This window comes from Xiphophorus maculatus, chromosome 10, assembly GCF_002775205.1.
Source record: "Xiphophorus maculatus strain JP 163 A chromosome 10, X_maculatus-5.0-male, whole genome shotgun sequence".
Classification (NCBI taxonomy): Eukaryota; Metazoa; Chordata; class Actinopteri; order Cyprinodontiformes; family Poeciliidae; genus Xiphophorus; species Xiphophorus maculatus.
In genome coordinates, this window is record NC_036452.1 from 23,304,239 (window position 1) to 23,316,878 (window position 12,640).

The 12,640-nt window shown below is 42.6% G+C and overlaps 1 protein-coding gene across 2 annotated transcripts in view; it reads right to left on the bottom strand.

The window, feature by feature from the left end:
• bahcc1 (BAH domain and coiled-coil containing 1) overlaps window positions 1-12,640 on the bottom strand; it is an 81,693-nt gene that overhangs the window by 14,278 nt on the left and 54,775 nt on the right. For both annotated transcript variants that reach the window (XM_023341506.1, XM_023341505.1), the window contains exons 12-17: window positions 8,453-8,619; window positions 6,342-6,478; window positions 5,950-6,054; window positions 1,060-1,138; window positions 742-916; window positions 487-645 (exon numbers count right to left, since the gene is read on the bottom strand). In XM_023341506.1, coding sequence (XP_023197274.1) covers window positions 487-645; window positions 742-916; window positions 1,060-1,138; window positions 5,950-6,054; window positions 6,342-6,478; window positions 8,453-8,619 — 822 coding nt within the window. The remainder of the gene's footprint in view (window positions 1-486; window positions 646-741; window positions 917-1,059; window positions 1,139-5,949; window positions 6,055-6,341; window positions 6,479-8,452; window positions 8,620-12,640) is intronic.

The following is a 12,640-nucleotide window of genomic DNA, read 5'->3' on the forward strand; positions in this document are numbered from 1 at the left end:
AGCCTCCACTGAAGGCATTTTCACGAGGTTAGAGTTGGGAGGAAGAGACAGAAGGATGGGGGTGTGACATTCTAGATGGGCTCACGTTACGATGTGAGGATGAGGGCCGGGGGTGGCAGTGCTGCATGCCTGTGGTACATCGTTAACAGTTTTAACAGTGTGACAGACAAGCCGGGCAGTAAGAGGAGCCCCCTGATGACGGCAGACATCTCACTCTCAGATGCCTCGACGAAACACTCACAAACACGCTCTCACAGCAAAATCTCACGCCGAATGGTCAATGTTCATTAACCCCATCAGCCCGCTTAGCACCGTTTGACTCACATGATTGACTACATGTGAATGCTGCAAGCTAACAGTAGCATGTGACAGTTCTGGAAAATATGTTTTCCAATTGCCAATTTTGCCTGTAACTTTTGTCTGATTTAGCATTGAATAATTCGTACCAATTCACAATCCTGCTTTCAGACCCGATCAGTAACTCACCACGCTCTGAACTCTCGCTGCAGCTCTTCTCTTCTCTTCCATCGTGTATGTCCCGTCTGTCCCTGTGATGAGGCCGGTTGGGGTTGATGCCCATTACCACTTTGGGCTTTCGACCTCTCTTCTTCTTCATGGTCTCACCTGGCATCCGGTCTTGTCGATCTGATGGATCAACAGCAATCAGAGTTTTTTTCATTTTGGAATCCCAGATGCGTAATGGGCAACAACTTTGCATGTATCCTCACACCAACTCCTCACCTTTCCCCCCCTGTCGGCTATGGTTCTTGGAAGGGTCTTCCTCGCTGCTGTGCACCCCTCCGGCTGTTGGCGCCTCCCGCTGGGCAGCGGTTTTCTGCTTCATCTGGGTCACCCGCCTGGCCAGCCTGGAGCTCAGAGAGCTTGGTCGACCTCTGTGCTTACAACGAGCTTTCATCTGTGAACAGTGAGTGGAACGACTAATTATTGACTCATTTATTTGTTGTAATTGAAGCATTCTTGAAAGACAAAAGAAAATAAGCAGCACGAGATGGTTGTGAATTTGTGCGTAGATAAACTGTGAGCAACAGGATAACTGACCTGTGCAGAACTCAGACTGTTGAAGCTGTGGTTGGACAAGACATTCCTGTTCTTTTGCTCTAGGATATTTAGCCCAGTCCTGGGAAAAAAACAAAACATGGCAGAGATGGTCACAAAATGAGAATTTACACTAACCAGGCATAACATTATGACCACTGATTATGTTTTAATTATCTTTTTATTGTGGTACTTCTTACCAAGTTCAATAGATAATATATTAGATAGCAAGTGAACATTCTGTCTTCAATGTAGATGTGCCAGAAGCAAGTAAAATGGGAAATGTAAGTTTTTGAGCAAGTTTGATATAGGCCTGGATAATTAATCAATAATATGTATCTCAATACACTTGATCAATGTCAATGGATGATACAGCTGATAGAATATTCTATATTCACTGAACTCTGATCCAGAACCGCACAGCATTCTGCACATACATCTGGGAGATGTAGGCACAGGAAAGACGTTAGCTGCTCAACCTCTCTTGTTGAGCTAAGCTAACTGGGTGGCATCAGATAACTCACTCACTCTTTGGTTACCTAGTAACAACCTGTTGAGTAATCTGAGCAGTTTTAAGTTATGCCACCGCACCTGGTACCTGCTTAAAAATAAACAGAGACAACTGTGTATAAAAGTTTTTCATATATTTAAAACAAAACAAAATGTAATCAATAATTATTGATATTGAAAATTATAAATATTGACTAAAATGGCAAGCTTATATCATGATGAGTTTTTCAGCAATATTGTCCAACCATAGTTTGATAAAAAACAAAGTGATGTGTTGGCCAGACGACTGTGTGGGCGAGGATCTGATGGGAAACTTTGGTACCCTGGTATCTTTGTCAAATGTTGGACTGGAGGACTGGAGTTTATACGTAGGTGTAAACTAGCTACGTGTTTACAGCTATACCTGTTCGTGGAAACTGCATTCCCATGTAGATGTAGTTTATTTCAGAAGGATAATGCACCTTGCCACAAAGCTGAAATGGTTTAAGTCTAAGGAGAATAAGATTCAAGGTGTTGACTTGGTCTACAAATGCTCCAGGTCCCAATCAGACATCCCGGACAAGCAAGTTCAATCTGTCGAAGCTCCACTTTGCCACTTCGAGGATTTCGAGGATCTGCTGTTAACATCTTGGTGCCAGATTCTGCAGCACATCTTTAGAGGTCTGGTAGAGTCCATGCCTCTTTGGATCAGGGGCTTTTTTTCCTCTCGCTAGACGAATGTTTGCCATAGTCCATCCTATCTAGTCTTTTCCTTCTAATTTCACTTTTATCTCATGACGGTTCATTCATTGTCTCCCACTGGTTCTCATTGTCTTAATTTTTTTTCATGGATGCAGGGTTTGAGATCCGCCAATGCGGTTTGACGCCAAACACAGAAATATTCAGCCGTTGTGTGAATACAAAGCTGAATCATCATGTAAAAGGGCAAGGGTTGGTCTGAGAAGTGAAGCTGCGCTACTGAAGATAGAGACAGAGAGAACAGGAGTGAGGTTTAGTGGGGGAAGGGAAGTGAAAAAGAGAGAGAGAGAGAAACAAAGAGAGAGAGAGATAAAGCAGTCTCGGGGGAGTCTGTCCGTTGACCGGAGCTTCAGGGCTCAATCGATAAACACTAACCTCTATCGAACACTACTCCTCCCTGCCTCTCTTTCACTCTGTCCTTCCTTCACTGCCTGCATGGACTCTTACACCACAGGCAGCCAACACACACACACACACACGCACACACACACACACACACACACACACACACACCCCGGCCCACACTCTGTTAGCAGCTGGTGTCTGAGGCAGGTGAATCCTATATTCCCAAGGAGGGAAGGATTGGCTCGGAGCATCTCCGGTCCCAGGAGAGGCGGGGAAAAAGAGGAGGAGTCTGCAATCTAAAACCACATCGCCAACCCTGCGGCTCACCCCCACGGTTTAAGCTTCAAGGGCCAAAATCGCATCACAGGCAATAGGTACTGAATGCGCTCTCTATTACATTCCTGCTAAATAATAGAATAATTTTAGAGCCAACACACTGGTTTCCCTTTTGCAGAAGGTCATTTGCCTTTTCAGTTTGATTGTAATGTGATCCAAATGGAACTGATGTGAGGCAGAGACCAAGTTGAGCCTCGTTTCACTAGAATAAATTCAACACCTGGATGTCGGAACATGCTCTCCAACTTTCTTACTCTAAAAAAATATATATATTTCAGGTTAAGTCCAGGAAGATGTTTGACACCAACTCTACAGAGGTAATCAGTGTGTCGGACATTGCTTGTTTATAGGTGCCCAAATAAAATTTGACATCCTTCCTCACAGAGAATTTATCATGCATATATTCAATGAGAAATGTGTGTACATTATATAGCCAGCATTACCAATATTAGAGTTTACAGCTAGGTATTATAATAAAAATCTGTTATACATCCATTGTCAGCACTTTTTGTTGTTTTTAGAGATACCATTGTGGCTTTCAGAGTTCACGAGATAACCGTGGGTAAGTAGAGGATGAACCTATCAAGTAGAGGCTTCTTCTGTATATCTAATGCTTTGAGAATTCTAGCAGAATAGGGCCCAATGCTGGTGTGGGGCCCTTAGCAGCAGCTCAGTCTGTTTTGCCTTAGGTTGGCTCAGAGATCCGATCTAAGTTTGTCCAGATGCCACAAAAGTTGTGAAACAGCCCTTTACCACCAGCTGAACTGGAAGCCAACTTCAGGATGATTCCATTGGTTGTGGAACAGGCCAGAACTGAGTTTAGACATAGAAAACTGATGGATGACTTATGACTCCACATCATAAGAGCCAGCTTAACACAATGGAAGGTTTGACTATTCCTATGATCCTGGACATTATGTTGTCCATGGTATTGTTTCCTGAGTGGCAAGCTAGTCCTATTAGCAGAATCAAACTAAATGTGTTTCACAGACCTTAGTAAATGACGACCCCCACAAATAAGCAAACTGCATGTGGAATAAGGAAACAGGGGCACACAGAGCCAGGTTGGACGGATGGGAGATGCGTGACCACTATATGGTCAGGCCTTCCACACCCCATCATCTGGGGTGTCCAACATGGGTACAATATGAGCTGGCTGCTAGACAAAGCCAGGGTCATGCTGATTATATGCGTCATAATATAAAGATATGGCATCTGATCAGGACTCCTGGGCATGGCTTTCAAGACACCAGAATGGGACTCAGACAAATGCCTTGAGACCCTCCAAAGTGAGTGACAGTCATTGGGGAGATGCTGTCTGAGTTACCTGTAACCCTGTGACCCAAGCTCAGACAAGTGGAAGAGTAAGGGAGGATGAATGGGTGGAAGCAACATTTAGCCCTCTTATGCCCATTTGAATGACTAATATTTTATACCTGCTAGTTTACTGTACAATAAAAGCTAAATCATTGTTCTGCACTAATCAGTCCAATTTTGCACAACTGCACTGTGGCACACTTGCTGTACATATATTTACATATACATACTGTATCTGCATTTTTTGAATCTTTGCAAGGACTGCTCTAAGCTGCTTTTTATATTGGCAGCATGTTATATTTTATTTTTATTTTGGCTACAATTGCTACTCAGTGGTGGTTGTTGTGTGTCTTGTCTCTATGCTGTAACTGCAAAGTAATTTCCCTGCTGGGATGAATAAAGTAATTCTATTCTATTCTATTCTATTCTATTCTATTCTATTCTATTCTATTCTATTCTATTCTATTCTATTCTGATAGTAGCCATTCCATGTTGCTACTGATGTAATTTCTCAGGACATGTTACATGCTAACTAAACCTTTTGTTAGCATGTACACATGATGTTAGAAATCATGTGACAGGCTGAGGGTAAAGTCTCTAAACATGGCTAACTGAGTATGCTCTGTCCCAAGAATTAGGCTACTTTACATTAGCCTACTAGCTGAAAGCTACTCCATTATTAACATGCTATGCCTGGCCCATGTGAATGCAAAGAAAAACAACAGTTTTAATTTTGTCTGATCCTCTCCTTCTCTTGCTTTTTTTAATTGTTGACTTTCGCCCTCAATCTTCATGAGAAGATAAAAGCATAAACACGCGATACATTGCTTGTTAATGACAACATTCGTCGTGTTGCACAGGCACGTAGAAACCAGCTCGGCTAATTAAACAAGTTCCCTGCCTGACTATGTGTGCGGCGACGCCGGCATATTATGACAAAAGGCTTTCATTGTCATTTTCATTAGCGCCTTCTAATCATGGTAACCGTGACAAACCCTGAGTTTCTTTAATCATTTTATCAAGACGACGGGTGCACTTGCTAACAGAGGTGGGGCACCATGAGAAAACACATTTATCACAGTCAATGCTGGTGTGTGCGTGTGTGTGTGGTGTGTGTGATTGGAGTTTGTCTGCTTAAAAGTTAGCATGTTTGAGGTGCTAAAATGTGTGGCGACGTGTTGCTGCAGGTGGGGGAGGGGTTGAGTCATTTATCACTGTAATAACTGTACATCCAGACTTTGTCCAGCTGTATTAGTATATGCAAGTGGTTCACATGGAATCAGGACACAATCAATACAAGTGATAAATATGATTAAAAGTGATTAATGATGATTAATGAAGCCCTCAGCTCCATTACCTTCTCTCATTAAAAATCACAGCCATCTTACAGCTTCCATCACATAACCCACTGTGTGCGTGCATGTGTGTGTGAGGGCGTGTGCGTGCATGTGTGTGTGCATGCATGAGCAGCTCCTTCCAGGGCCCAATCAAGCAAATCATCAGCTATAGAGCATTTGAATCAATTCAGCTGAAGAACTTCTTGAAAATCAACCGTGCCTTTCACCAAAAACACAAACAGAAATCAGGATGAATGAGCTGGGCTTGCCAATCACGCTGATTATACCGACGCAGCATCAGAGCACTGACCTGAGTCTTTTGGAGCTCTCCGCGGCAGCTGGGCCGGGGGTGGACCTGCGCTTGCGGGGGCGGCCGGGCCCCCGGCGAGCGGGGCTACGAGACGTCTCGTCTTTCCTGCAGGGAGAGGAGCAACGAAAAGGAAGAGGAGGATGGAGAGAGGGAAAGAGAGAGAGAGGGGTTGAAAAGGCAGCAGAAATCAGGCGGTGGGGGCGGGGTCAGGCTGCTTCGGCTCCAGGTCAAAATGCATCCAGTGTGAGAAAGGCAGCAAGTCATGATAAATCAGGAGGGGATGCAGCATGAAAGCACAATTGTGAATGTCGGAATGCCCAATTCAGTAAAGACAAGAAATGTGTGTGTGCATGCGTGTGTTGGCGTGTGTGTGAGTGTGTTATTCTGCTCACTGGTGGTCGTGTTTCCTCTGTAGTTTGGCCAGCTCTCTCTGTTTCTCTTTGTAGCGGCGCTGTAGCTCAGCCAGCTGGACACGCATGGCCAGCTCCTCCCCTCCCATCGTCTCCATGGAGCCCTTCACTGGGCACACCTGATACACACACACACACACACACACACACACACACAAAGCAGAGGAATTTATAATGCTGTGGACAATCCTCACTCCTACAAGCACTGAATATATAACCAGTGAGTTTTTTTTGGCCGGCGTGTTGATGATGCAGGTTTTAGGGCATCTTTTTTTCTTTTCTCTTTTTTAACGAGTATCTTCTGCTTTCAAATGCAGATTTCTGGATGACAGGAAAACATATTTCCAACATGATGTCACTTTTAAAAAAAAAGTTTCAAAGGAGTTCCTTATTTTAAGGCACTTTGATGTGATTCCCGGAGGCGTGTCGATGCTTCTTTCCGTGTATTAACTAAACCGGTTTTATTATCCAAATGTTCCGTTATTTAAACTGGAATCTTCTTTCTTTTTTTTTATTGACTGTGATATTTGTGACAAAGAGATGAACTGTTCTACTTACACGGAAGTTTTGAATATGCAAACCAACCTGGCATAGTGTGCATTTCACTGATAAAAGTGCCTGGATGATAATGTAGTGGTTCTCTCAGTGCCAGAGGCGCCTGAACAATGGAGCAGCTGGAGCCACCGCTGGGGGAACAAACTTCTGTTTCTGCTCCAACAGGAACCTCATCACTCCCAGCAGTCCAGAATATATATATATATATATATATATATATATATATATATATATATATATATATATATATATATATATATATATATATATATATATACAGTATATATATACTGCTCAAAAAAATAAAGGGAACACTTTAAGTGTTAAACACCTGTTTAAGTGTTCCCTTTATTTTTTTGAGCAGTGTATATATATATTCTATATATTATATATATATATATATTTGCTGCAAAATATGTTATTTCTCACTGTACTAATTTTTGACTAGTATTGACTGAATATTAGTAGTAATTGGCTAATTTCAGTTGTTTCAGTCCAACTAGCCACATTAAAAGTGGCTCTGCCTCAGTCTGAATTCTTTGGTCGCTGTTCACAGCCAGGAAAACAGAAAAAGAGGTAGAATCTCAATCAGCTCTGTAAGTGTGGTAACAGTGCTGCATCCCTGCAGGAGGAGCGCAGGCCTGTGATTGGCCTGCCAGCAAAATGCAAACAGATGCAGGTGGTCTCTGTAAACTTTTGAAAATTGACTTACTAATTAGCAATAGGACGACATCACAGAACTCTGCAGCTTATTGCTTTTTTTTTTAGTTTTTTTTTAAAATTTGCATTATGTTAGAAAGAAGCAGCAAAGGCCCCAGCATTGGGAATCGAACCCTGGATGCTGTGGCGCCTGATCAACTTATCAAATTTCTCCATATTAATAGTTCAGTTCATTCACTTATGGAGTGTTTCTCTTACATGTATTGCAAATATGTTTCACACAGTGTATACTATTCCATTAGTAAGATGGGATATTTTTTTGAGTGTTGGTGTTATTATTTTTTACCATGGCCCTTTAAATTTAAGCGGACTGCCATGTTTTGGGATGTTCTCCAATTAGGTGATGGGATATTAATTTATAATTGAACCCTGCTTTTAACCTCTCCACCTGTCTGATCTGGTTCTTGGTCTTTGTGATGCTCTTCATTCACTATTGACTCACCAGTAATCTTAAGCCTTTGCAGAATAACTGGATTTATGCTGATAATAGATGTATTCATTTGTTTGTGGGCATCAGAGCGAAGAGGGGTGAATAAAAAAATGCACAAAACCATGTCCATATTTTGTTTTTCTTGTTTTTTTAAATGGAAGTAAGATTATCACAAAGTATGAAAAAAACAAACAACAACAAAAACAAAACAAAACAAGTTTGTTTGGAATAGGCCAATTAGATAAAATCCTAACAAGACAAAGAGGAAACACAAGATCCACGCTCTGTCAAAAACAAGGCCCGTTTCTATTGTTCAACTCAGCAGCAACCCACAATTTAGTATGAATGATTCATGCTTCTGAAAACAGACGTTCTCTGAAGGCCTCACCGGCTCGTGCCGAGGCGTCCAGCTGCACTTCCGGCGCAGGTTTAGCCTCTTCCTGATTGGACAGTGCCGGTCGGACTCCGCGTCCACGGTGCCGCCGCCCATCTCCAGAGCCCGGGCCGCCGCCAGCGTCGCGAGACTGTGAAGGTCAAAGGTCAGCGTCTCCTCACCTGTGCGAGAGATGGATGGTTTCAGTTCAGACACGAGCGCCTCGTTGTAAAACACCGTGAACGCTCAGCGGATTTATTTTCTTAGAGCGGTGAAACTGCGCCCTGAAAAGTGGTGATATTTATGATATTAGCTGTGTAGTTTATTTGATGTATACTTGTGTTCCTGCCTAATCGTACACACAAACACAGGCGCGCGCACATAGAGGGGAGTAATGGTGGAGGTGAGATGGGGAGGAGGCGGGCAGGAGGGGCTTCTCTACATCTGTCACTGTCATTAACTCTGTCATTGTCACCGCGGCAGCAGATAAAACAGAATATTCATGAGGAGGTTCACATACACAAACCTCTGCAAACACAACACACTCATTCGGAGCACACACAGTTTTCGCTGAGCTCCGCAGACACGAAGCTGCACGAGCGTATGTATGTGTGGGAGAAATGGAGAGAAGGAGAGCAGCGGGTGGCGGGAGCAAAAAGAGGAGGAAGGAGGAAGGACTGCAGCGCGGTGAGAAAAAAGCAGGGAGGGGGTGAGGACTGAAGGGGAGGAGAAGCAATAAGAGGCAAAGTGTTTATTGAGCTATCTATTTATTCTCCTACATCTTCTCATTATGGACATGGACAGAATCCAATTTTCCCTCCGAGGAGAAAGACGAGGAGAGGAGAGAGGTTCCGCTGGATCACTCGCAGGATGCGCGCGCGGGAGCAGCAAGACCTGCCCAGCTGACACCTGACATTATTAAAACCTGCGCGCGCGCGCTTCATAGCGGGATCCGGCGGCGAGGGAGAAGGCGGGAAACAAGAGGAGCGCGAGGAGGGCAGGAAGGATGAGAGGTCAGAGAAAACGAGAGGGAGCGCGGACGGGTGAGATCAGGACGGCGGACAGAGAGGGGCGGGAAGGCGCTGCCGCTGCCGGCCGTGTCCCGTCCAGGCTGGCAGAGGTCTATGTCGTCTCGTGTGTCAAGCTCCACAGAGCCAATGGCACGCTCCGGTTACCCTGACAGGATGACATCACCGCTGACATCACCCCGCCTGGTGTAGTATTATGGAGGATGGCCGCAATCAATATGTACCTTCCACTCACCCACGCACGCACACACACACACACACACACACACACACACACACACACACACACACACACACACACACACACACACACACACAGAGTAATAACACCATGGTGTGTTGGTAACAGAGTTGAGGGCTGTAATAGGAGGCAGCTCGGGGGATTTGACATGAAAAAAACAGCAAATGTTCTGAGTGTGGGTGAGCATTGGTGATTGGAGTTTACTCTGTATGGACTAATGCAGTTCCCCCACCTGTTGCTGCGCACTGCTTGGTTAGCTGCCTGAAAAAAGCGTCTACTCAGAAACTCACTTGATTTTATTAAAATAGAATAAAAATTCCTTTTTTGTCTCACAGTGGGGAAATTATTCTGCTGCAACGTGACAGGTAATCAAAGCAAGTACGCTCACACAAAGATAGAGGAACTGCGTAGGTTCATTTAAAAATATTCGAAATGTGTGTGTCTACTTGGACATAACAAAACAACAGACTAATTACGATAAGTAACAATAAAACTTTGCATCAAAAGATACCACCAGAAATATTATTTAGAAATGAGTAAAAACTGTGCAAATATCAGTGAGTTGTTTGAAGGAGAGATCTTTATAAAAGTAACAGCTGGTAGATCGGATCAGTAGCTGTGTTTCCATTACAAATATGCACAAATCTTTGTTGATATTCCACTAATATATATAGATATATATATAAAAAACACTATTTCGCAATTGCAGTGTTTCTAATAAACAACAAATGCAATTAAAATCACACCTGAATAAGCTTGTTCATTAGTCATGTGAATAAGCTTGCTCATAAGTCATTGAAAAATGTTCTGCGTCGTGATCCTCATAAGACTTCCTGTCTTCTTCTTTGTTGTTTCTGCCAGTAGTAGCGTCCAGTTGTTGATCACGTGACTCATGTGATGTGAGTCACCATTCTTGATACAGCCAATAAACCACCTCATTCTAGCACTGAGACTTTACATCAAAATATGAAAGTTTTTTTTCTAGAAATTGCTGTGTTTTCATTAAGCAAATTTACTTTCGAAATATCAAATTGTACAATTTTAAAGTTAATGAAAACGCAGCTTGTCATGACGCTTAGAGCAGCTCTGCTGTTCAGTAACAACATCATGCATGGAATTAAAACTATTAAAACTGCAGCCGGCATGCTACAAGCAGCATATCCACCAGGTGTTGGCTAATTACCGGTATTACGGTATACCAATGAAATAAAGAAAAAAATCACGATCCTCCTGTTCCTACTGTTTAAAGTGCTCTTAAGGAGTTGCTGGAGAAAATGCAGGAGTGACCATATTTTTCTCTGACTTTACAAAGCATAAAGCATCGCAAGCTGGCTGGTCACTTACAAAAAGAATCTTTGAAAAATGTTCCCACTAAGTTTTCTGGCATTTAGTAAACAGAAATCATTTTTGGTAATTCTAGCTAACCTAAAATGAGAGCTTTTGGTCTGATTTCATGTCCGTAAAAATGTGAATGTGTCTTTTTAATTGATGTTATGTTGCCAACAATTGTGCTGTTAGTAACATAAAAGCTGTAGACTCTCCCCACCAGCTAGTATCAGCTTGTGTTTTTCCATAAAGAATAGAACAAAAAGGTCTAATATTTTGAGCCATTAGCACAGTGAGTCACTGAATTTAGAGGGTGATAATTATAGTCGTAAAAAAACTAAGCAGGAGCACTGAAAAACAGAGAATGGAACTTCTAAAAAATGTGCTTAATTTGTTACAAGTAATCAGATTTACTTCGTCAGACTTCATTTATTTTCGTTTGCTTAGCGTGACAACTTAATAAACTTAATATATTTACTTGGATAACCTTAATTTGATTACTTGTAACAAATTAACTCAATTTTTTAAAAAGTTGGATAGCCTGTTTTCTTTTTTCAGTGAGCGGGAGTAAAAATAGTTTTTTCCATTTGAAATAAAAGCAATAAGATTGTGTTATTAAGTTTGAAAGTTTTGCTTCAGTACCATGTAACTGTGTCACTGTTCAGGAAGCTTTGTTCAAATGTAATTCATATATGAAAGAAAATTAGGACACTGACAGATTTTTAACGTTTAACTCTAGGTGTGTTGATTCTTTCCAACGGTTTGCTGAATTGTTGATCTGTAGTTGGGATCTCTGGTAAAAAGCTGAGATATCCATCATAACCTCGTCTGTCTGGGATCGATTTCCTCTCCCAATCGCGTCCAAAGCGACATGAGCCTCATCAGCTGTATTAATAACATTCTTAGCAACGAGAGCAGAGCTGCTTTTTAAGTAAAACGCGCTGGGATCTGGTGTTTTCCACGCCCCGGATGGGACTGACTTATTGATTTCACACCTATTACACATGCTAAGCACGCGCACATGTAAACAAATGCACACTCACACAGCCTGTATCTCGCTTTGCAGCAGCTGAGCGACTTATGATTTTTACACTTATTAATTCCGTCAACAAGGCTTGCAGAGGCAGGATTTACACACAAGATTACATTGGTTTTATATAAAAAATAAATAAATAAAAAAAAGAAGACGCGAGTGAGAGGGAAAAAATAACAAAGGAGGAGGAGAGACAGGAGGAGGCAGCCTGGTTGAGAGACACAGGGACTCTGACGGAGGAGAGCAGGGATTCATCTGGGATTACTTAACAGCTTAGCCACATACACCGGTGTGTGCACGGCATGCATACAACACACACACACACACGCACAGATGCTGGCATAAATAAAAACACTTTCTCTCAGAGGGACGAGAGGAAAATAGGAGCGCTTACAGGAGAAGTGTTTTAAAGGAAAGGGTCTAATTAGCAAAGCAAGACGACAGAGCCTGAGGGACACATTGGGCTGAGAGTCTGTGCATGTGTGTCCTGGATCGTGTCTGAAGCTTAGCTTGTTTGTCCATCTCTGTGTTCCCTTTAAACACACACACACACACCACCCAACACACACACTTAC